The sequence below is a fragment of the Lepeophtheirus salmonis genome, chromosome 4, assembly GCF_016086655.4.
Source record: "Lepeophtheirus salmonis chromosome 4, UVic_Lsal_1.4, whole genome shotgun sequence".
Classification (NCBI taxonomy): Eukaryota; Metazoa; Arthropoda; class Copepoda; order Siphonostomatoida; family Caligidae; genus Lepeophtheirus; species Lepeophtheirus salmonis.
The window spans coordinates 48,387,429-48,413,015 of record NC_052134.2 but is presented as its reverse complement, the minus strand read 5'-3'; the positions used below and the strand labels follow the sequence as shown (position 1 = coordinate 48,413,015).

General features: G+C 32.5%; 1 protein-coding gene across 1 annotated transcript in view; it reads left to right on the top strand.

Annotated features, from left to right (window-relative positions):
* The window catches only part of LOC121116099 (uncharacterized), a 35,946-nt gene extending 14,189 nt beyond the window's left edge, over positions 1 to 21,757 (top strand). The window contains 8 exon segments of the mRNA XM_071888001.1: positions 884 to 1,214; positions 4,469 to 4,625; positions 4,627 to 4,743; positions 4,940 to 5,086; positions 9,868 to 9,935; positions 13,975 to 14,288; positions 20,651 to 20,788; positions 21,221 to 21,757. Coding sequence (XP_071744102.1) covers positions 884 to 1,214; positions 4,469 to 4,625; positions 4,627 to 4,743; positions 4,940 to 5,086; positions 9,868 to 9,935; positions 13,975 to 14,288; positions 20,651 to 20,788; positions 21,221 to 21,741 — 1,793 coding nt within the window. The 3' untranslated portion in view covers positions 21,742 to 21,757.
* Positions 21,758 to 25,587: the final 3,830 nt, after the last annotated feature.

The following is a 25,587-nucleotide window of genomic DNA, read 5'->3' as shown; positions in this document are numbered from 1 at the left end:
AGACCTATTCCGACGAAAAATATGAATTTCCTTATATAAAAATCTAAAATATAATCCTTAGATGTTTTTGGAAAAAACAGATTCTTCATGCATCAATTATGAATATAATTAAATGGAACGACGTAGCTAAATAGTGCGTAGGTTCGCCCTTCGGTCGTTCCTAGACAAGGAAGTGTACCTTATGTGTATGGACTTGAAAGAAGATTCTTAGGTCAGACGGAAGTATTGTAATACTATAATATTTATTTATACTTAATCCGTACAACCTTATCGACAAATTAAAGGAAGAAATAAAAACAGATGGAGATAGATACCGAAGAATATTGTTTGGATGTTTTTGGAATATAAACAACAGATTATCCTGGCTTCCATGATCTTCAGAATTAAACCGTCTGGATTATTATTTTAGAGCTTTGTCCAGAGCAGAGATTGTGCAACAAGTCATCCAAATGTTGAAGCTTTCAAAGCCTCCATTTAATGGGAATCGCCGGCCTTAATTGATCCAAAAGAAATAATATTTAGACAAATGTGTAGACGGCCAAAATGTAATTATTAGTGTAGTTATTTGAAATATATATTTATAAAATTTTCTATAATTATGAGTAACTAGTTAATTAAAGTGTGTCAGAGATTAATGTCATTTTGTTGTCACTTTATGAACCGCACCCTGTGCATAGTGAACTGACCCCTTGACTTGAAAGAGAAGGAAAAAAAATGTTGTACATTTTTTGTTTAAAATTTATGTTAAATAAAAATCTGCTAATTGAAACTGTCACTTTTGCGCGTGTGTGTTCTTTCTACTTCGTATACGACACAAAATAATGAACTCTCCTTTGTTTCTTCGTTAAATCATGCCTAACCTGCCATCTTTCTTTTCTTTTAGGTTGTCTCCCATCCCCAAATAGTAGCAATGGACAACAGCAACAGCATACAGTTCACGATGCACCCAATTCCAGTCCGAATTGTCAATTATCCCCCGGATCGGAAGGGAGTGGCTCTTCCTCCAGTGAGGACAAAGAGTCTACCAAAGTACGAAAAGGGCAACGGAGTGGAACAACGTCCACTTCTTCAACGTCTTCCAATAATAATGAAACATTGAATAAAAAAGTCCTTCATCCCAAACTGGTGTCCGTTGTTGCTCAATTAGAAATGAAGTCTCTTTGGGATGAGTTCAATGAACTTGGAACGGAGATGATTGTTACCAAAGCTGGAAGGTATTGAAGGATTTTAATTTTTTAAATATTAGATTGGGTAACAAGTAATTTCATTTTTTTCGACTTATTTCAATGTTTTATCTTAAGTCTAGCCTACATATGCCCCGTTCTCTTGGATAACTTGTTGCCAACGAGAATCCAAATTGATAATGCCTTCATGTAGAAGCCTTTGCCCCTATTGGCAAAGAAAAAAACAATTTTCACAGCCCTATATTGATGTCAAATTTTGTACCTTCAAGCGCGTTAACCCTAAGCAGGTTACTTGCTGCAAGGTCCGGACTAAAGTTCGTGTTGATCGATAAAAACATTCCATCCTAGCTCCTAGATCTTCTGGTTCGTCATCAAAGATGTGCGGACTGGCCTTGTCTTGATACTCAAAAGTGTTGGATCGCTCTGAAAAAACTAAAAAAACTCCAGTCAGGTCCTGAATAAAATTTTGTCAGTCCTAGATCCGGCCCTTATCAGTCTTGTATTGTAACCATAACAACTGAAATGAAGTAGTAACTAACTATGTTATTTCATTTGTTGAATATTTTTTAGTAACATCTTTTAAATGGACAAGATACCTAAGCCCTTTCCTACCTAGGGGATCCTAGTGTCCCATAAAATTTAATATTGATTACTCTCCTAGTTTTTAAAACAAAAATATAATAATCATTATTTCATAATGATTCATTAAACGTTAGTTATAACTTTTTTTTTTGGCTACTGAATGATATCATTTTGACACGTGTAAAAAAAAATGTCAACTTTAAATTGTTATATCTTTTGTATTTCCAGTCAAAATGATTTAGTAATCAATTATATGTTTGTTTAAACATTAAGACATCTATGTTTAAAGTACAGCTTAGTTCTAATGAATACATCAAACGTTGTTCACATTTGAATTCTTTTGGAACACTGGTATCTTTCTAGGTGTGAAGGGTATTTTCTTTTGTGGGTGTGTGTTTTTCCTTGCTCAAGAGCTCCCATTTAGAGCATTGATGGCCCAGGGAAAAAGTTCCCCCTGTCTCCAACACTGAATACGAACATCATTCTTAGTACTGGTTCGAAAATATTGGTATTGTAACAACACTATTGTCATTTTGAGGAAGTTGTGAGCTTTAGACAGGGCGAGTTTCTATTTGAAGACAACCCTAGTGATGTTATGTATTATATAAAATCTTATAAAAGTCGTTACAATGATACTTTATGAGGTTGATTTTGAAGGATATTTTATGATGTGTTAGAAAGAGATGAAGTGAAGGGAGAGAGACGGAGAAAAAATAGGGGAATTGGAACGTTATTTCCTTATTCATCAACACCTCATAAAGAAATAAATTATAAAACATAATGACTTTAAATGATATTTCACAAAAATAGTAGCATATCATTAACGATTATGACTAGGGATGAGTCCGGAAAATATCCGGATCCTTGGACTTGTATTTTGAAGATCAAAGTAAAAAAAATACCAGTATACTATCCACATAAATGACTACCTTGGAGGTAATTACTAGTGTTGTGATTCGTTCTGGAAATCTGGTCAATGATTGTTAAAATTTTAAAAATAGGGTAAACTAAAAAAATACATATAATTCACAAGTTTGTATGAGAGTCTGTAACTTGTCGTTTAAAAAAGGGTGCAGTCTCATACGAATTTGTACAGGGCTCTCTCTGTGAGTAAAATACATCTCTTTTTATTTAAAACAATAATATCACTCTGGGAGTTGTATAACTTTTGCCACAAGGTGGCGCCACTCCCTGTCGTTTTGTTTACAATCTATAATAAGTAAACAATGTTCATGCTCCCACTTCGGTCTGGACGGATTTTGTAGTTACATTCCGTATACAAATTATATGATTGTCTCTTGATTTGATAGGACGTCATTTTTTTTATTAAAAAAATGCATTTGAGTATGGAACGATGGTAGCTCAATGGACAACGCACGCGGGAGAAATACTTTTCTTGATCTCCATGTGTGGAAGTTCAATATGCGGCCATTCCTACAAGAGGATATATGTAGATTATGTCATGGAATTCTAGAGACAGGAAATAATCGCGTATTTTTTAAAATTCCCACATGAGGAAAATATAAAAGGATTTATTGGTTGAAAAAAAGGAAAAAAAGAGTCTGTGCCATATTTCACTTTATGTCCTTCAAGAGGGGAGATTAAGAAAAACAAACTAAGATACATCCGAGATTATTCCATTTGTTTAGAATTCCCGGATTATGTATATGGAGATGAAAGACCATTCCTAGGTCTTTGGGGGTAATTGTAATTACATCATGTTTACTTTTACCTAATCAGTGCAACTCCATCTGCCCAATCAAAGAAGCATTAAAAAATATAAATTGACTGTCAAAAATGACGCTTTTTTAAAGAAGATACAAAAAAAAATTGCTTAGAAACGTTTAAAATTTTTGAATTTGGGGTAAAAATCACTTAAGACCCGTGTTGTGTCAGTTTTAACTTATTCGGTTCAGTTTTAAGACAGGTCCTATCGGTCTTTAAGACTGTTTGTTCTTATCACAAGCACACCAATTTATTGTTCTTTGGAATTTTTCCAAAAAAATTCAATGATTTGTTACGCCAAAGAGATATTTATTACAATCAGTGCACATATCTTGCAAAAAATATTCATGTTTTCATTATAATGCAATATAATACGAACATAATTTATTTTTACTTAGCTATATAATTTATTCTATTATTTAACATGATCCTTGTTCCTAAATAGGGGTCGACACAACACTACTTAATACCAAAATAGAAAAGAAACAAAAAAAAAACAGGCCTCTTAGCAGAATTTAAAAATAAGTATTTGGATGTGTACTTAAGTTTTTTGTCAATATCCGACCTTCAAACTCAGTAGCAAGAAATACTATCGATAACGTTACTTATAATTATAAATTGTTTCCCTCCTGGAATCTCACTTATTACCAGGGTCTCTCGTACCAATTCAAAAGGTGGGAGCCGAGGGGAGTTTAATAAAAACGAGGTCATATATTTATGCTCACATTTTCCAGCAATTTTTTTTTTAAATTGCTCCGTTGCAAAATTTAATCAAATGATATTTTTTGAGAAAATAAATCCTTGCCCAGTTTTCCTAGATCAAAGCAAAAGTTCCTTTATTCATTCACTGCGTACATACCTGGTAATTTAGTTACATTACAACATTTATTACACTCTTGAATGTTCTTTGTTATTATGTCTTTATACTCCCATATATTCAATGAGAGTCTCTTAATTATTTCTTCTTCTTTCCTCAGGCGAATGTTTCCAACCTTTCAAGTACGATTATACGGAATGGATCCCTTAGAAGATTACAATTTAGTCATGGACTTTGTACCAGTGGATGATAAACGCTATAGATATGCCTTTCATTCATCCCATTGGATCGTAGCTGGAAAAGCGGATCCTAATTCTCCCCCCACGTATGCATGTCCATCCGGATTCATCGGCTAAAGGCTCACAATGGATGAAACAAGTTGTTAGTTTTGATAAATTAAAGCTCACCAATCATCAATTAGACAATAATGGACATGTAAGTTCCTTACTTTGGTTGATTATAGAGCATTTTCACGCGACGTCACAATGTATGGACAGTGTCACATAGGTGGATATTTTTTATTTGCAATATGTAGTAGATATTGTTGAACTAAGTTCATTTGTGACATAAGTTAAAACGCTCTATAATTATTTATTTAAAAAAAATGTAGTCTCATTTTAATATGTTACAGCTGATATTGAACTCCATGCATCGCTATCAGCCCCGTTTACATGTTTGCTGTGGAGGGAATGGAGACCAGGAATCCACCCAGACTTTCAAAACCTTTATTTTCCCTGAAACAAGGTTTACAGCCGTAACTGCATATCAAAATCAACGAGTAAGATTCATATATATATCTTCTTTTTTTTTAATGTTCCTTTAATTGGTCCGATGGTGTTACACTAATGAAGTATAATTAAAAATTATAGTATTAGATTTACTCCATTTGACTTAGAAATTGTCATGTAAGGGGACATACATTAAGACAATTTCCTTCTTGATGAACCACAGTGACGGAAATTTACGCATATTGATTTCAAGAGAATAAATTCTTCTTGACCTTGTTGTACATTGAGCTACGTCGTGCTAATATTAATATTTTTTGTAGTAGTGGCCAGTGGCCACAAGCATAAGGTGCCATGCACAAAGTATGTATGTAAGTTTTTTTTTTCATTTTTGCAACCCGGTTTTTCGATGTTCACATTTATTTGACACACTCTCCTTATAAAGTGCGTACTAAGTTTTCTCATTCCCCAATTTTGAAACACAACTGACGTCATCTACAATTAGTCTATAAAATTAGTTTTGACCAAACATCTTTAAAGGACCAAAATTAGTTTGCTCCGATAAAAATCATAAAAATTGCTTATTATTGTTCAAGGGATCCGTGTAAAGAAAAAACGAAGTATAGTGATAAGCAAAGGACAAACAGTTGAGCGTGTTCTCTCTAAAAGAAAAATTCAAATCCCATCTCTATTAATAGTAGGTAGAGATGGAATTTCTTTAAGAGCACGAGGGGAAGGTGTTACTCCTGAATTAAGACCTTTGTTAATTTCAGCTACCTGTTTTATGATTGTGGAGGTAGAAAATAAATTCCTCCTACAAAGACGATAACGTTCTATATATTTGAAACATAACCGAAGAGAAACTATTACGATTACATTGGAATTTATATATATTTATTTGATTAAGCATTTTTAAATCAATTTACACCATAGATAGGCGAGAATTCTTCTTTTAGAGGGAGATGTTAATACCACCTCTACGACCCATCAAATAATGAAACAAAAAAGAAGAAAGATCACACGCATCAACCGTTTCTCCTATTCTAATCGGAAACTTAGTTTTTTCTTAACAGATATCCCTTCTTTAATAATAACAAAGTTTGCTTGGCCCCTCACTACCTCCTCCCAAATCACTACCTCTCATCTCCTGTAAGTTCAGCTCTTGATAAACACCGTCTGACATCTCTAAATATCCATCTTTAAAGTGGGAATTAATTTTACGGGGATAAATTTGACAGAAAATAAGTTTACATAGAATGAAATTATCTAGCACGTATAATATTACAATACTAAACTCAGTACATAGACCCCAACACCCTGTTCCGGCTCCTATGCCTACAGATACAAGCCCTACTTAGTAGACATACATTAATGTTTATAGTTAATGTGTGTTTCTTGCAATAATCAAAATTACATCATAAATCATAGATTTGATTCCAAACAGATATTTTCCATGAATGTGTGTGTGTGTATTTGTTTAATAGATATTCATATTTATTTTAGAAACGAAAATGAGAAACAAAAAAACAGCTGTTCATACATGAATAAATATAATTTTTTTGACTTTATATTTTTATAAAAAAAGAACTCGAGTATAATTCTTTCTTTTGTACACCGGGTTTTAAACGGCTATTTATAGCCATTTTATATTAAAAAGCTATTTATCGAAATTCCGTGAGTTCATTAGAACAATTTTACCATGAATTGAAAAGTTGAATCATTTAGTAGTAGTAGTTAGACAATTCTTTCCAACTATGAAATTAGCATTCAATAATTGTTGTGAATTGTTCAGACCCTAAGAAAGCTAATTATAATTCAACCAATCAACGTTTAGTTTACAGATAAGTAGAAAAGAAACCCAAAATCGCCAGTTGACCATTGGATATATATGTTTCTTTTAACAAAAAATTAGTAGTTACCTTCTAGACCGGTCCATGTAGATCGAACTAATTCCGTCCTTTAACGAACTTTGACCTGGAACGATCTCCAAGAATTTTTTGTCTAGATCAAGCCGTTGCTTTTATTGTATTACTTAACCTTTCATACCGAGAAGTAACATACAAAATTCCCAAAATCTGTTGGTAGTTAAACAATTCTTAATCCTTAATTATTGGGAATTACTCAAAGTCTTTAATGAGAAGTAATACAAGTTCAACCAAGTATCAACCTGAATAAGCACTAACATCGACAGCTGACAACAAAATGTACTAGATAAGTTTTTGTTAGCAAGTCACTTCGTTTTTATCTCCTAAACCGGTCTGAGACCATCAAAATTGTTAATAGACCGAACTAATTCAGTCCTATAGAGAAGATCGACATGAACTGGCCTCAAAGGAAAAAAAATAGAGTTAACATTCTTTCGAACATTTTGACATTTTCTTTTTTTAAACAAGTCTAAAAAGTTATATTGTGATAAATATAACAATTACGCTACATTCAATGAACAATGACTGATTTGTTCTTATAACTTCGGGTGTAACTCGAAGGAAGAAAGTGTTCATTATACAACTTCTTGTGCCGGTTTTGTGGAGGAGAAATTCGCAACCACAGGACCAATTCTTGAATGGAGGACTTGCATTGAATGTAACTCGACGAAAATTTGAATATAAACATAATAAATTGTGTTTATAAGAAGGCAAATGATTGATTTTTTTTTTTTAATAATAAAAAAGGCTGTTTTAAAAGTTAAAAGTTGAAAGGAATACAAATTTCTAAAAAAAAGTCATTAAATTAAATATAGCCACAATTTATTAAAAAAGACTTAAAGAAGGTTGGGCCCTTTCAAAAAAGGACATTTTTTCTTTCATTTGAAATAATGGAAAGAGTCCACATTTAATTTGCTACAAAGGGAAAATATTTCAGGTGAAAATAATCATATTTAAAAAAAAGATGGCCTCGCTCATTTAACTTTAGCCTAGGCCCCAATCACGCTACAATCATCTCCTTATACTTTTCAATGTCACCCAAGGCTTCCTTGTCGATGCCATTTCCTTTTTGGAACAAGACTATGTGACAAACATTTTTCCCTAATACCACTTTTACGTTCGCATGTTGAGAGCAAGGCCTATTGCAAGCTTCAGCCGAATACCAATGCTCTCAGAGTATCCATTAATGTAAGTAGTGAAAAGGTCATTGCGAGGAGGGCCTACATCTCCTTCAGTATCTGTCATTATCAAGGCTGAAGCTGTCCAAATTAAGTTCGCAATTATGGGGAGCAAACTTTTAAGTAAATATATGATATACATATAGCATGTGACAGTTGCAAGGAATGTGTTCTAGCTGGAACTTGGTAAAGTCTATGATTGTCAATCAGAGAATACCGTAGATATAAAACACATAGAATGCGTACGCTGAGTAAAAACAAGGGATGTTTTTTGTTTTGCCCAAAGTTAGTTGACCAAAACAATTAACTTATTAATTATTTCTTGCAACCTCGACTGTCAGAAGGAAAATGACATTTTTTACAAAATATAAAGTTGTCAACTTTTAATTATTTTGTAGGGGGCCAACCGTTATTATTTACCCATTTTAACAGACAAAGTTTTAAAGTCCATAGGAGGATCCTGGGTGCATTAGGAAACATGTTTATTTACTATTAATTATTAATTGAAAGCCAAAGAACATGTTTTAGTCAATGTACCCGGCCTCATAAATGATGGTGAGCTCCTAGTGGTGGTGAAAGCTCCTGCAGACACTCTGTATGTACTCGGCTCTCATGGAACCCCAAATTATGTTGACAGAGTTCTTCAGGGGACGGGAACTCCTGTTGTGGACTCCACGTACACCTAAATGACATAGTCTAGGGGGTTGAAGTATGTGTTCTTTGGCGGACAGAAGCCCTTTTCCCAGAAGTGCTTATTGGTCTGGAGCCAGTCTTGGGGTTTCTTTGCGGCGAGGGCAGATGCTCCATCTTGTTGGAATACCCAGAGGGAATTACCAACATTGAATTAGATCCATGGATAACTCTGGTGTCCAGCTGTTTTGACGTACAAATCAGCCTTCATCTTGTATCCTAAAGGGAACCACATGGGATTCATGGCCTTCCCGTTGGATGTAACCAGATCTAACATCATCACTGAAGCAGAGTGTTTGATGGTGGATACATTTCTGTTCTCCTCTGCCACATCCCCAAATGTCACTATACGATCATTCTGCATGTTGAAGACAGGATCAATGGTAAAGGTCTTCTCATCAAAAAAGATCAGAATGAGTCTACAGGTTCCCTTGAGGTAGTTCGGGATCTTTTTTGCACGCTCCACGCAGATACGTAAATAATAACGGTATGCGCATTATATTGATAGTTTTATCAAGATGAGAATCTATGACTGAGTTGAAAATGACGCAAATTCTAAACGAATCTAATGATAAATATAAATTAATAGACAAATCAAAACCATATGTAATAATACAATTTTTGAGTTAATAAAAAATAGAGGCAGCTACTTTTATTCCATTCAAAACCCTATAGTTATTTGACGCCCGGTACAATGATATCGTTTTAAAATGATATAAACGTCAGCGAGTCTTTTTTCAACGCTTACATTTTTGCAATCATTATGATTTCATGATGATTTTCAAGAACTTGAAGTTGGAACTAAAGATAAAGAAGATGATGTGAAGAGTTTAAAGTTCCATTATTTATTTATTTATCTTAGGAATTCTTCTTAAGCTTCCCAATACACACACACACACATTACTCGTTTTCTTATATAAACACAACATCAAAATGTCCACCACATAATATGTAAACAATTTGTATTTCCTTGTAAATTGATTTATTAATGTATACGCTCAAATAATGATTCCTAATTATATATATATTTACATATTACAGATCACACAATTAAAAATTGCCAGCAATCCCTTTGCTAAAGGATTTCGGGACTGCGATCCTGAGGAATGGTAAGGTTTTTTATTTTCATTTGCTAATAATTATCAAAGCTATAAATCGTGTGTTGAAACCATGACCATGTGATCCTAATAGAGGTGACTAAAAAAAGACCCAAAAATTATCAACACCGAAATATTATTATATAGTATAAATACGTTGTTTATATATATTAGCGTATGGTATCTGCATTGCAGGGCTGAATAGAGGGGAATAGAAACAAAGAATGGAGGTAGAAGAAAGGAGACAGAGGGAGAAGAGAGTAAAAACAGATATACGTAGAAAGAGATCATTAAAAGGATGTTATATTTTGGTCAAAAACAACTATCTTGTAACAGTCGTTTGATTGAAAACATTTGTGAGTTACTGTCTACAGATGCTAGATAAATATGACTAACTTTTATTATCGAGTGCCTCTTAGCATCCTACATAATAATTGCAGGCGTGCTCACTCATCTCAACAAAATTCGCAGGCCTAGCTATGAATATTACACTATAAATAATTAACCAAGCAGCCTCTTTTAATTGAATATTAACCTGGTAAATTAAATAGAAGGATATAAAATGTTGCATACGTCATGAGAGAAAAGAAAAAAAGAATTTACTTTCTTCATCTGGAGTATCTTACAAAGCGGCATCTTGCAGAGGGAATAGACTATACGCAGACAAAGAATCTACTAACACTTATAGTTTTGCCACTTAATTTATAGCTTTGATTATTATTGTTACTCAATATAACCTCGACATACGAGTTCTGTAATTATGTTTGGGGTTATTTGTTCTTTAATTACGAGTTTTATTTGAATTACATACTTGCCGGGGTAGGGGCTGGAATGCATTACCAAACGTGGATATGGTATCAAAGTTGTACTCAGTAATTCATTACGTTTTGGTACTTTTCCGATGAACAATATACAACAGAAATATTATTAAGGGACGAACAGACAAACATATGCCCTAATAGATGTGTTGGTAGGATTTTTGTGTAGATTTGGGTGGGGGTGGGTACTTAATTAGCTCAGAGATTTAACTTCATTTTTTTAAAGATCAATAAATATCTTTTTTCAAAAATAAAATAAGGATAGTTATTAAGTTCTAACAGCACTACCCGACATTGCTCGAAGTTATTAAGTCTTGAAAAGCTTTGCTTTAATAATATAAAAGATATCTCCCCAACAAATCCCCCGTTTTTAATGAGCACACTCGTAATTAGCCACTCAAAACTTTGGTGTTCTCACCCCATGATGAGTGAGAGAGTACTTTAGTCTCATGAGCGCTACCTGGCTCAGCTTTAGCTACACACGCTCTTCGCTAAACGTCATCCATAGTCACATTCATTATTTTATAATTTATATAATATACTCATTTTCTTTTTTTGAATATTAACCGCACGCTCCATACTACATGTAAAACGCCTTTAATTACTTTTTAAAGACTTTTGCACAACAAATGGGACGATTTTTTTTTTTACAAAAAAACTACTCAATCCAGTCATATTATATCGACTCACCCAATACACAAATTGTGTATTATATTAACATAATGCAATTCCTTAATTCCATTAATGGAACATCGACACCGTTTTAGATTGATGGATGCAAGAGTTGATGCTTTAATACATACCCAAGAGTATATATACATATGTGCATACAGACAAACTTGGCTTTATTAATGAAGAAAGTACTGTTTTGAAGCGGTGCTAGTTTCGTCATGGGGTGGAGGCTTAAAATTATCAATACTAAAGTAACTCAACTATAAATAAGTTACATATATATACAGGTAGCAAATGAAAAAAAATCCGGTGAGCAAAATCAAAATCTTATGAACTGATTTGAAATAAAATATATTTACAAAAGCTGTTGGCAAATCGCAGTGGCTTCATCTTATTACATATGGCTTCCATTAGAAGCAATAATAGACTCAATATGGTCCCTGAAGCTGGTACAGAGATTGACAATTTTGTCCTCAAAGTAGTCGGCCCAAATCTTGTAGATGAAAGACTTCATATCATCCACATTTTGGTGAGAAGTTGCATTTAAGATGCCCTCTTTGGCGACCCACCAAAATTATTAAAGGGGGTTCAAGTCAGAGATTGACGAAGGCCACATGTCCTTGGACACGAAAATCAGTTTTAGTTGTAGTACTCCAATGCTGGAGCTCTGTACGTCCCTTTGCCAACATTCCTGGAATGCTAGATATTGCGGACAGTCCTCACATTGACCCCCACGAGCAACGGCAGCGATGTTTTTTTTTATCTCTATGTGCGTCAAGCAAGTCGGATACACGATGATTTTTGACTCCTGTTCACTCATTTATTGGGTTATTCCATCAAAACTAAGCTTATTTATGACAAAATCACATGATAAAAAAAATGAAGCAACATCTTAAGAGAAACTTTTAAAAGGGCTTGAGGCCCCCTACCAAGAGGCTAGTGGCACTTTTGACACTGATAAACAAATAACATATATATATTGAACAACACAAGTAAACAGCCGTACAATAGTCCATTCAATAGTCTTAGCCTTATTCAATAGTAAGTTGATTGTTTACATACAATTTTTGTGCCATCTTGCAGCTATGAAATGAAACACAGCAAGTTTAGTAGTTTGTTTACCCATTTGCTTGTTTACTATCAGGATCACTGCACCAACTTGCAAAAAATAAATATTTGTTAGTTTGTGTATGCCCTATGTAGCCTGTAAACACAGAAATAATCCAGAATAATTGTTCTTAAAAGTGAGCCCGGATTTGGTGCAATTGTATCCTTTACTGACGCAACATACTGTTTAATCAGGGGTGTCTGCAGGTTTATACTTTAGAAAGTCTTGGCTATTGGATTTTTTATAAAAAAATCAAAATATTAAAACTTTTTAGAAAATAAATCAAAAAATTAACACTTTGTAAGAAAAAAAATTAGAAATTTTTCGGAAAATAATTTAAAAAAATAATTTTTTGAATTTTTTTTTCAAAAATTAAATTTCCAATATTAAATTTTTTCAAAAAATTTACAGTTATGTACAAAAATTAAACGTTTTTGTCAAAAATTTGCAGCTTTTATACAAAATTTAAAAAATTCACAGTTGTTTATAGAAAAATTAAATTTTTCTGAAAAAAATTGCAAAAATTATATTTCAAATGTAAAAATTTTTTGAAAAAAATTTAAAATATTACATTTTTGGTGGAAAATTTTTAAAAACTCATAGCTATTCATAAAAAATTTAACTTTTTAGAAAAAAAAAATTAAAATTTTAAATTTTCTTGTAAAAAGAAAAAAATCCTTAAGTTGGAGAGGGGATAGAGTCCCTTCAGCACACACACCGCGACCGCCCCTGTTAATACCCAAAACTACACATATGCCTTGGTAAAGTTATTCGCCAAAATTAAAGAAAATGTAATTGATGTATTTGAAAGGTAATATGAGAATACTTAATTTGTAACCCCACTATCTGGAGCTCTGTACTTCACTTTTACAAGGTTCTTGACATGCTCAATGTTACAAATTCTGCTCACATTGACTCCGACAATAGTTTTTGTCTACTGATAATGGTAAAAAACCATCATTTATTTATACCTTAGTCGTCGAAATGAATTCATAGAGCCGATTAAGCATCACATGTAACAATTTTGACGGAATGATTTGCGTCACTTGCCCCTTTTTTTTTTTGAAGGGTTGTGGGGTTCAAGCTCTCCTACAAATTTCTGAAGCCTACCCAATATAGCTTATAAAAACCATCGTTGGAGTTCATATAAGCACCGTTTGTAATATCCAGCATGCCATGAACGTTGGCAATGGATCATACCAAGCTCTAGGAGTGGACTTACAAATTAAGTATCATAAATCAAACAAAGGGGCGTAAAGCTAACATTCTGCTTGTGTATTCTCTCAACTCATATCCAAACAAGCCTATTATAACTGACCAAAATAAGTCTATGAAATATTGGATTGTAAAGGTAGTAAGGTTTAAAAAAAAAAATACTAAAAAATTCCAAAAACCAAGCCCAAATATAATCATAACGTAAACATAAATTCATTTTTTCTTTTTCTTTTTTCAGTGTTGGCCCAAGCAGTTATCCAGACAACATCTCTGTGAAGCATCATCATAACCATAGCTCTAATATCAATAACAATCAAAGTCCCTCCAACACACCTCTCCATCCCTCTTCCAACCGCCATTCATCCTCTCCGTCATCAACAACTTGCTCTTCGGGCTCAAGCAGAAGCATTCTTCCGCTATCTCCCTCCTCCGTGACAAACAACAGCAATGAGGCGACGTCAAATTTATTAAGCGGATCGGCGGGAGGAGGGAATGTACTAGCGGGAGAGAGTGAGGTGTCCAAACAAGATCTTAAAAGTACGCCTATTATACGTTAGTACAGCGAGTGCCTCTCCTTTCTCTATTCCTTTCTCTTTGAGTTCTATCAGTGCTTACCTTTCTCCCAATTGTACCTCAGGGTAAACATTAGACTCTTTCAGAATGTACTCAATTTTGAATTGCAAATAAAGGAACTATGTGTGGGGATAACATAAAAGCAAGCAGGGATACTTGTCCTCAATATTGCGAGAGTATGATAAATGTATCCGTTGATATGAGTACTATAATATATCTTAATTTAAAAAAGTGATAAAGTCCTTCGGAGCCGAAGTTTTTAAGGTTAACTGAACCTCATAGACATCGGTTAATTGGTAAACCTTATCATAAAAGACACTGTGACGTCATGACGTAAAAATTATATTGAATGAAGCGTATATAAGTTGCGAGAATAACAAAAATTAGAAAGGGATTAACTTGTTCAGACCATGTCTCACCAACTGAAATTGATCATACTGATGATATCAAAATTTGGCTTAAAGTTCAAATAGCGCACGATCAAATTGACTGAATTTGTATATAATATGTTCAAATAAACATTTAAACAAATATCAATCATATTTATAACTTGTTGAACAGTGTTTCAGGGGTTTAATATTGTATTTGACTCTTTCAAAAATCCTCTTCGGTTTTTTATTGAAGTAAAAAACTTATAATGCGTGTATCTCTGATTCATCAAAAAAAATCCCATCTTGCTTTTATGTTATCGCCAAACATATTTGCATCTTCCTCATAATAACGATATTTTTAGGGGGAGGCCTGGCTTTTATAATTTTTTGGAAAAAGAAATTGAAGAATTAATTTTTTTGGAAAAAATTTCAACTCTTGAATTTCTTGTATAAAAATTGCAAAAACCCCCTGCTATTCACAAAAATATACATTTTCTGGAAAAAAAATTCAAAAATCTAAACTATTAACAAAAAATCTATAGCTATTCACAAAAAATTTTCAAAAATCACAGCTATTCTCAAAAAATTTCTAAATTCCACAGATGTCTACAAAAAATGAAATTTTTTCGGAAAATAAATTTGTAATAAAATTTTTTTTTGAAAAAAAATTTCTAAAATCCACAGCTGTCTACAAAAAATGAAATTTTTTCGGAAAAAAAATTCTAATAAATTTTTTTTTTTTTTAATTTCAAAAATCTATACCAATTAACAGAATATTAAATTTTTGTATTGTAATAATTGGTTAACAAATTAAGAAAATATCCCAATTTTCCTCTTAATGTACCTCGTAAAATCATAGACTGGATATTGACAACTGAATTTTGAGGACATTATTAGTGTCAAAATATCTATTCTATTCAGTTATGTTATAAAATAACATTGATTCAACATAAATTCACACTTTTATTCAACTTTAAATCGTAATAATTGGTTCAAAAATTAAGGAAATGTCCACATTTACCTCTTAACTTCGCAATAATCTAGGAGATATACTGACAACTGAATTTTAAAGGCATTTTTACTTTAGAAGTATAATTCCTATTTAGTATTTTTATAAAATAACAATGGTTTAACATTAATTCAAGTTTCATTCGTTTTTAAATTGTAAAAGTTGGTTAAAAATATGAGGAAATATTTGCAGTTTCCTCTTAATATAACTCGTAACAACATTTGCGATATACTCACAGCTGGAATTTAGGGGAATTTTTGATTTTAGAAATATCTTTCTTATTCAGTTTTGTTATAAAATATTAATCAGTCAATTTAAGCCCCAGCTTTTCTATAATTTTAAATTGTAATAATCGGTGAACCAATTTATGAAGAGCTTATAAATGCTCTTAAATGGTGTCTTCATATTCGCATGATGTACAAATCTTTTAGACCAATCCACTCTTTTTAAAAAAGTTACTAGGATTTTTCTTTTGGATATAACAAAATTTTAACACTATAGAATATTTTTCATAAAAGACAAATTTAAAAATTAAGCCTGACTACAATGAATATTGTTTATTTCAAATTATATATATATATATAAACAAACAAATTTAATTTTTAACGATAAACGTTGTCTTTTCGACAATTTGACAAATACATTCTATAAATTTTTACCGCAACGTCCCGATTTTCTCTTTCTATCTTGAAGTTGAAGTCCGCGAGAGCGGAAATTTAAAGTTCAACTATCGCAACCTCTATGTGTAATAAGAAAAAGTTCTTCGCCCGTCGTAGATACTCCCATAACTAAGTGACAAACTTACAACTTCCTCCAACTAATGAGACCTTCCATCGTCTTTCAGGATCCTCCGAAAGTCCCTCTCCTCCTTATTTTCTTGGCATTGTGTCGTCGCTTCGTTTATCTGGCGAATTTATATTCTAATTCTTTTAAAGGGTTGCAATCATTTAACTTTAACTTTCCGCTATAGCGGTCTCCAATTACAAAGATGGATAGAGAAAGTATTGTGTGTGGGTAAATAGTGTTAGGTCGATCTGGACTGAATGAACCGGACCGACTATTTAGAAAATTAGAAAAAGAAATCATTTGACGTCACTCACTTTTTTCAAATAAGATATATATGAATTATGATAATTCATTTAGTTCCTATTTCCAAAAGGACATTCCTATGTTTCCCCAGGCCGGTTTATAATTTTAAAGGTTTCTTTTTGTGGTCTACAGGGTGCAGTTTTACGACTAATAATTTTTTTCAAACCGGTTTTTCTTGGGAACCCTTAGTTGTACAGCTTTAAAAACTAGTTTATCAGATTTAGCTGACAATTTCGTATAAGTTCTGTTTACAAAGTGTTGAAAATGTCCTCTGATGTTACTCGTTGTGCAGCACTCATTGTCGCCCTCCGTGCTGGTCGTGTCCCCAAAGAGATCATCGACTTTCTCAAGTTGTCGTGTACAAAGTCACAAAGGAGTTCAAGGACTCTGGAGGGATGGGAAGGCCAGCAAGCAAGAAGGCAGATCAATCTGCTTACAAAATTGGCTTTCGAAGAAGTTGGATATACTCTGGTCTAAGGAAATGTGGCCCCTAGATCCCCGGACTGCACTCCTTTGGACTATTTCGTGTGGGGAGTCTTAGAGAGGGAGTCCAACATGCGTGCTCACAACAATTTGGCTTGTCTGAGAGCCTCCGTTATTGAGGCTGTTAGCAATATGAATAGCGATCACCTGATCAAGGCACCAACAAGTTGTGCACTAGATTGGAGACTGTGGTTGAGGCTGAGAGTGGTTGGATTGAATGATTAAGTCCATGGAGGGTCCCTACGTTTGTATATAAATGGAATTCAAAATATCTCAACTATTTTAAGAAATAAAAATGTTTATGTCCTGGTCTCGAAAATTCTTAATTGTAAAGCTGCACCCTGTACGTCTTCAGTCTGCAGACCGATGTAGTACAGAATCACATTACTAGGCTTTTATTATCGATTCCTTTTTTTAGACAGACCGAGTGAGTTGATCACATGATCGACTTAGACAAATAATGGAGCTACCCAACACTAGGGGTAATCATATAGAAAGTACCCAATTTGACACATCTCATGAATAATATTGAGTTATAATAGCTGACATAGATCCAAATCATAGTAACAGCCATTCTGATACATTCTAAGGTTTGTATACAAGGCACTAGTGCTGCCTGTACTGCCTATTATTTTTGGGGAAAAAAATTATTAACATATCACCTATGTAGACTAGAATAATTACATTCTTAATTGTTTATTCGTTTTTTTTATTTTTATTTAATCTTTCTTTTTCCTCAAGAAGGGGGAAAAAATATATATATTACATAATTCATGTTTGGAAATTGTTCAAAATGACTCAAATTTCCATTATTATCATGTCTGTTCATACAAGGTGCCCCTGCAAAAATGTTCAGTTTGATAAAAATCTCACCTTTTTTTTTATTTAATAGGCGCAATGAAATTTTGTATATAATATTTCTTTTTACAGAAACCCTTATATATAAACTGGAACAAAATTGAAATTATATTTAATATATCATACCCAAAACACAACTTAATTTTGAACACTTTTTATTCAATAATTAAAGTTCTATATATCTCTGTCCTTGATACAATGCCTGAAAAATTTTTGCAACGGACGCATTTGTTCTATTTCTATGAGTTATAATGTAGAATGCCTTGATTACAACCTTAACTCTGGGCCTAAGCCTGGTGGTACAAGGCTAAACGAGTGACTGTCTTCTTCTGATATTTGATCAATTCTTAGAATGTAATAAGCGGATTTTGTTGATTGGACTATCTCAGTTCCTACTATTCCAGCATTTTAAGATGTTTAATCAGGACTGTGACTAGAATTTTTGACAAATTTATTACATAATTATTTTTTATAAATACCATATCAACTTTTTTGGAAAATTTGTCCGAATAACTGTTTTTTTTTAAATTTTGACTCTTAAAACTATCCTTGCCAGTATCATATCACTTGAATATATTTTTTAATAATTATTTACTACAGAAAATTGTTCATTGAAGACTTATGAAAAAAAAAACACACCATTATTTTTTGTCAGCTTGAGACGTCGAGTTTTTTATATTTATAGTGAAAAAGTGCGAATTTGTTGCAAATAGGCAATTGAAAATAATCAAATACCCTGTCAATATGACAGCTGGGAACTCCAGTATAGGAGATCCACCCACGAAGTTGCCAAAGTTGAAAAAACTCTTGAAATTGGCGTCCTTAAATATCCTTAAACAAGGTAAAATAAATTAGCTCCTATTTGCATTGGAAGAACCTCACAAAGATGTTCAATAGTGTCTATACGGTCTTAAGGACCAAAAAGTGAGCTGGACTAGATGTGACCGGACTAGACCACGGTCCTTGGTTCTAAAGAAGGACCGATACAATACCACTGCTGACTCAAATATATGGTGTGAAGAAACTTGTTCTATGTCTTTGCTGTTAACTCATTTTTACTAGTCAAATTTTGATCAATCTTCCGAAAAAAAAGATTTCGAATGTTTTGTTAATAAATAATGTTATCAATCAGATTGGCACCTATTTTTTTTTTTTTTAACGATTTGGACATTGTCACCTTCTCACCCTGTACATTGAACATATGTATATATTTAATTGATGACTTTTACACATCATTAATTATGATGTAGAACCATTAATATCACTTGTTCTTTAAATGCAATTAAATGTTTGTATATGTGGAAGCCATTTTTTGACCAAGTTACAAGAAGCAAAAAATATAATGAATCATTTTAAATGTGGGACAATACAATAATCATAATTGAATATTCCTTATAGCAGTGGTTCTCAAACGTTTGACATTACGTACCATCAGATATAATATCAAGATTTCCATCTATTACGCTTAATTAAAAACTTTTGTAATTCGAAATTTTTTGATATTAATTATAAGAATTTTGGTTTTTGTGGTATGACCTTTTTTTTTAACAAAAGAAAAAGACTTAATGACCTTATATAAATAGATGTAAAACTCTCCATATTTACTCCTTTACGTACCATAGTTTAAGAACCACTGGCCCCTTAAATGATTGATACATTAATCGTCTTTTGACTACTTTTGTGAAAATGACTAATTGATAGTCAAGTATTCTCTGGCACGTTATAAAGTTCTAATGTCGAGAGTTATACTACTGCTGAATATTGATTAACTATGCAAGTTTAATAGATTAAAAGCATCGACTAATAGTTGGTAATTAATATGACGAATGTTGTAATTACATAAATAATTCATGTGGAGAGATATTAATAGTACTTATATATATATTTATTTAATAGTTGTTTGATCCCTTGCAAATTTTGTAATGTGCCCACTGATAAAGATTTTCTACGGGATTAAGGTCCGGAGACGGGCAAGGCATCTATATGACCTTAATCTGCTTCTTTTTAGCCACCCCTTTGTCCGTATGTTTTGAGTCATTGTTGTTCTGGAGGACCTATGACATGACCCATTTTAAATACCCTATCCTCAGGAAAGGAGGTTGTCTCCCCCAAGATTTCTGGAGGATGGGGATCCTCATCGTCTATCTTACTTTCGGTAAAATAAAATTATCTTTCTCTTTATCGGAGACATACCCTCAAAACATAATGTATCCACTTCCAGTGGATAAGGTCGACTTTACCACAACAACATAAAATAATGAATATAGGTGGTGTAATGGGTCTTTATTGCCAACGGGTTTTGCTGTTCTGAGAGGGTTACACTCAGTATTTTTCTACCGCCAAACACTTTTCCTTTGCTCATTAAATTTTACTCACTATTAAAATAATATATAATCTAAATTATAGACTGTTTCTTTCTTTATCTGTGGACAAACTAAGAAAATGTGTAAGGGATAAAATACTTATTCCCTCTACTTTCTATAGATTTACATATTAAAACCTAAAATTAAATGTCATAATGTAATTTATAGGTCATGAAATATTGAATCCAGAAACTGGTTACTCTTCATTCGATTCAAGTTTGGCAGCCATGTCTAGATTGTTTTCAAATGGCCCTGGAGGAACAGCAATGGGATTCCCTTCCTCAGTGGTCAATTTGGGCCATGCAGGTACGTGTTAATATTATGTTGTACAAGATATAATTCAATGTTCAAAAATAACATAAAAAGCTGGCAAGGGAGAGCACCTGAGGTCAAAAAATGACCCAAAATATTTTTCTATGGATTTAGCCTCATAATTCAGACCATAAATGACTTGGATTTATCCCGGACGAAGGAACAATAAGTATGGGCTATATTCAAGCCCATATTTTCCGAGACCGAGGCAAGTCTGAGTCATGTTTAAAAGCAGGCCTTGGTTAAGTGTTCCCTATTCTCATAACATTCGGAAATAAACCCTTAATAACAACAAGTGGGACTGAACTGTGATCCTCGGTCCTAAATAAGGACTTACTAGTCGTAAATCAACTTTTGGAAATAATTTTTAGCATTATTTTCATGGTCCACCAGTCAAAATAATTCCCTTATTTTATCTTCCAATAGCTCAAATCTCATCAACCAATCAATCCACTGGACTCCATCATCCATATCAACCCTCCTCCAATCATGCCCTACCACATGTCCATCACCCCCACAACCCTCACCACAGCCACCACCACCATCAAAATTACAGTTCTTCGGATTTGAACTATGGTCCAATGTATAACTACAGCACAAGTGGGGGATACTCCTCTTCCAAATCATCTCGTACATCTCCATATCCAAGACCGTCTCATCTCTCTTCATCTATTGCTGCTGCTGCGGCTACTACAGGAGGTGTCAATGGGAGTAACGCCATGTATTATTCGAACTTTGGATCAACTGGTGAAGAAATCGGTAATTTATACGGTCCGACTGCTACAAGATCATATGACTACAATACCAGCTCATCTCCAAGAACCAATGAGTCAATAGCCAGTAGCACAAACAGCCTCTCTTCTACACAACAACAACAACAGCAGAGCATACATAATCTTCACCACTCCCAAAATCAGCATCATCATCATTTGACCAGTCCAAGATGATCCAAGATGACCCATCCATTATTAATATATATATTTTTTAAACGAATCAATGAAATGTGTCATCATTAAATCTATTTCTCTATATATGCCCATCATCATCCCTCCATTATATTAATGTAGAGCGTTTTCTTCATGTGACGTCAGCATTGTTGTCGGCCTTCTTGGAAAAGGGGTCTAAAAAACTTTAACTCATTTTTTTAGTCAGATTAAGTGAAATCGGGGTGAACTAGTAATTGCCGCTTATTTAACATAGGGATAAAATACAAAGAGTGCTCAGGGGCGTCTACAGGGTGTGGGCTGAAGGTGCTGTACCCCCCAAAGAAAGCAAGGAATTTTCGCTCAGGACTATAATTTTTTTGAGTGAGAATGAAAAACTGTAATATTTGATCTTTTTTTTCTAACTTAATATTAGAAATTTTTTTGTTAACAGCTATGGTTTTTTGATTTTTTTTTAATTCCATTTTCGAATTTTTTTCAACAAAAAATAGCCGTAAAATTTTGAATTTTTTTTCACAGAAATGTTTTTTTGTTAATAGCTAAAAAAATAATATTTGAAAATTTTTTTTTTTCTAATAATTCAATATTTGTTAACAAAGGTTTTTTTTTTATGGTTTTTGACAAAAATTTTTTCAAAAATTATTGATTTTTTTGTTAACATTTTTTGGTTTTTGACAAAATTTCAATTATTGATTCTTTTCTACAAAAAAAAAAAACAAGAATAGTTGTAAACTCTGGAAATTTAGATTTTGAAATTTTTGTCGAAAAAATTTCAAAAAAACAAACAAAAAAAAAACGAATAACCCTTCAAAAATATAATCCTACGGACGCTCCTTGTACTTACACTGAGCAAATGCAAGATACATTTTTTGAAGCCGAAAGTTAGTTGACCAAAATAATAGAAAATATAATTATTTATAAATCAATCACTCAAGATATTGTAGGGAATCTGATTCTATACTTCTATAAAAGCTGAAGAGTTCCATAAAGAAATATATAATCAGACGTAAAATACAGTGAGGAACGAACATTCAAATATTTGAAGCGCCCTCTATGTTGTTAACATTGAACTATGTATTTTCTAGTATCATTTGAATGTTTTTTGGTCAACTACAAAGGCGTCAACTTCTTCCTCACATCGTAACTCTATTTCTTTCTTATGACAATGGTATTTGAATGTCAAAATGGGACTCACCAATGAAAGAACTAAAAACCTTTACAGTCTAAAGTCAAAATATCTCCCCAATGTCTAGCTTTATTATATATTCGGATATTCTAAAATACATAAGTCTATTAACAACAAAAAAGGCGCTTCTAACATTTTAAAGTGTTGAGTGAGAGGGAAATTTTACTCGTAAAATTTCAAGATTGATATAATATCATGTAGGACTTCATTTTTTAAAGTGTTATATTCTTTTGAAATTTTTTCACGTACTAAAATATCATTTGACAATGGCCGTGTATGCAATATTATATGCCAAAAAATCATACGATAGAATGATAGAGATGGAGAAAAGGACGTCAGAATTCCTGTCAAACAAATGACTCTAATTATTACCTTTTAATCTATTTTTTTTTAAATTAGTTAACATACCTACCCTAATAGTGATTACCAATAACTTATATTAGCATTGTATGATCATATTTACATAGTATAGACAATAAATTACTTACAACATTTGCAAAGATCAGTTATCTTTCCCCCAATTATCCAAGGAGCACTCTTTACATGGAAACCCCACTTTTTTGGACTAACCTAAGGCCTTTTTTTAAAGAGTAGAATAGTTATGAAATAAAGGTGGAAATTCAATTGAAAAAAATTGTGTATTAGGAAATCTTATAAACATGGTGGTTAATATATTTATTGTACCTTATAGAAATTAATAATTAATAAAAGAAAAATCTGTTAAATCCCGAAAATATTTCTTATACGATTGTTTTAATAGGGCTTGAGCAAACTACAAAAAAAAATGCAAACGATCCGCAAAGTGGTTTGAGAGTCAGTAGCTTGTTTAAAATAAAAATTGTAGAATAATATTCTCAGAAGAATTTGCACGACCCTATTTCTTTCACATCGTTCCCTTTATAGTATCACACAACCTTTCTTCCAAAAAAGATATAGAAGAAAGGGCCGATATCATGTGGTAGTTAGCCGAAAAGTTTAAATAGAAATGTAACGCTAACACTTTTAATAAGATATTATTAACTGATATTATACTACAGTATGAACTTAAATACTGATTTTATTTCTTAAGTACACCCCGATTATCACTGTTCTATTATTAGTATTTAATTCGATACAATACCACGATATTGCTTGGTAATATTTGATTAAAAGAGTGGCTATACTTGTGTCTATTTGTGTATGACAACCAAAAAAATTCATAGAAATAATAAGATGCCCAATATATTTATATATATAGCACTAGGGATCAACAAGAGGTTGTATTCATGTCCTATTAGAAACGGAACATATGTATTGAGAAGAGGAGGTCGCCAGCGGATAACAAAATATATAGAGTACTTTTGAGTTAGGGAGGTTAGGCCGGTATGTGTGAGTAAAATAAGTTATTTCAAGGGTAATATAAATACAAGGTTATACCAGAACGCTTTTTGGACTGATGTTTGACTTACACGACACCTTTTAATGATGGCGTCAAAGAGTATATATTCTTACTATTAATCAAATAATTTCTAGTATTATATGCTCTTAATATACCATTGTTATACTCTATGACGTCAAAATATGTCAGTCTTGCCCAGCAGTTGTTACGGTACATCAAATTGAAGATTCTAGGAAGACTTATTACACAATGGTCTAACCTTATATTGTATTGTTATTTTTAATTAAATAATATTATGGGTAAACAAGGGTATTGCCCCATTCTATTTTCTCTTTTAGTTAAAACCTAGAACATTATAAAAAATAGTCATTAGTTGGTCAAAGAAAAGAGTATCTGTTCCATTTATAGTGTATTCCTTGAATTATCCTAATTCATTCATCCCTAATCCATCTGGAACATAATTTATTCTAAGAATAAAGCAATTTCTGATGAATTTCCATTACTTAGATATTTTTTCAAATTCAATTATCACTGTGGTATAGAAATGTATCCTTATTATTTCACCGTAAAAGTGTCAACTACGAAGCACCAAGATGCCGTTGATTTCCACTTATGACAACGTCATTTGTCACGTGAAGGAAAACGCTCTATCATTTTTTTCTTCATTAAATATGTAATTACCTGAATTATTATATAATAATATTATGTATTATAAGTAGTATGTCATGTTACAAATATAATCTTCATTATCACTAATAAGACGTTGCCTTTAATGTAATTGTTTGGAATTCCTTCTACAAGAATATATATTATGTGTTCCTGTAAGGTCTGTTTTAAATATATATTCCTGTGTAAGAAAGTGAGTGTGTTTGGACTTAATACAAACAAAATTCCAAGTAATGTGGGTTGGAATTAGGAAAACATGTCTTTGCCTTAAATGTTTGTTGTAAATGATATTCCTCTCAGTTAGATGTATGTATGTGAGATACTTCTAACGTTTGTTTTAAGATCATTCAAAGCCAAATTAATAACTTAAAAATAGTTTTTAGAGATGCATTCGATTCCATTTAAATACTACAGATGAAAATGTCTGCATAGGTAGAGCAAATTTCTGAATATATATACTGAATATTATACTCAAGTTTTTTTGCAATATATATGCTAGGTTTTTAGCATTTAGTAATTAAATGGAATTAAATGCATATATTACAAAATTAACGTATAAAAATTTGAGTGAAATTGAAAATGGACATGTTTGAGTTTTTCTGTTTTTTTATTGACAAAA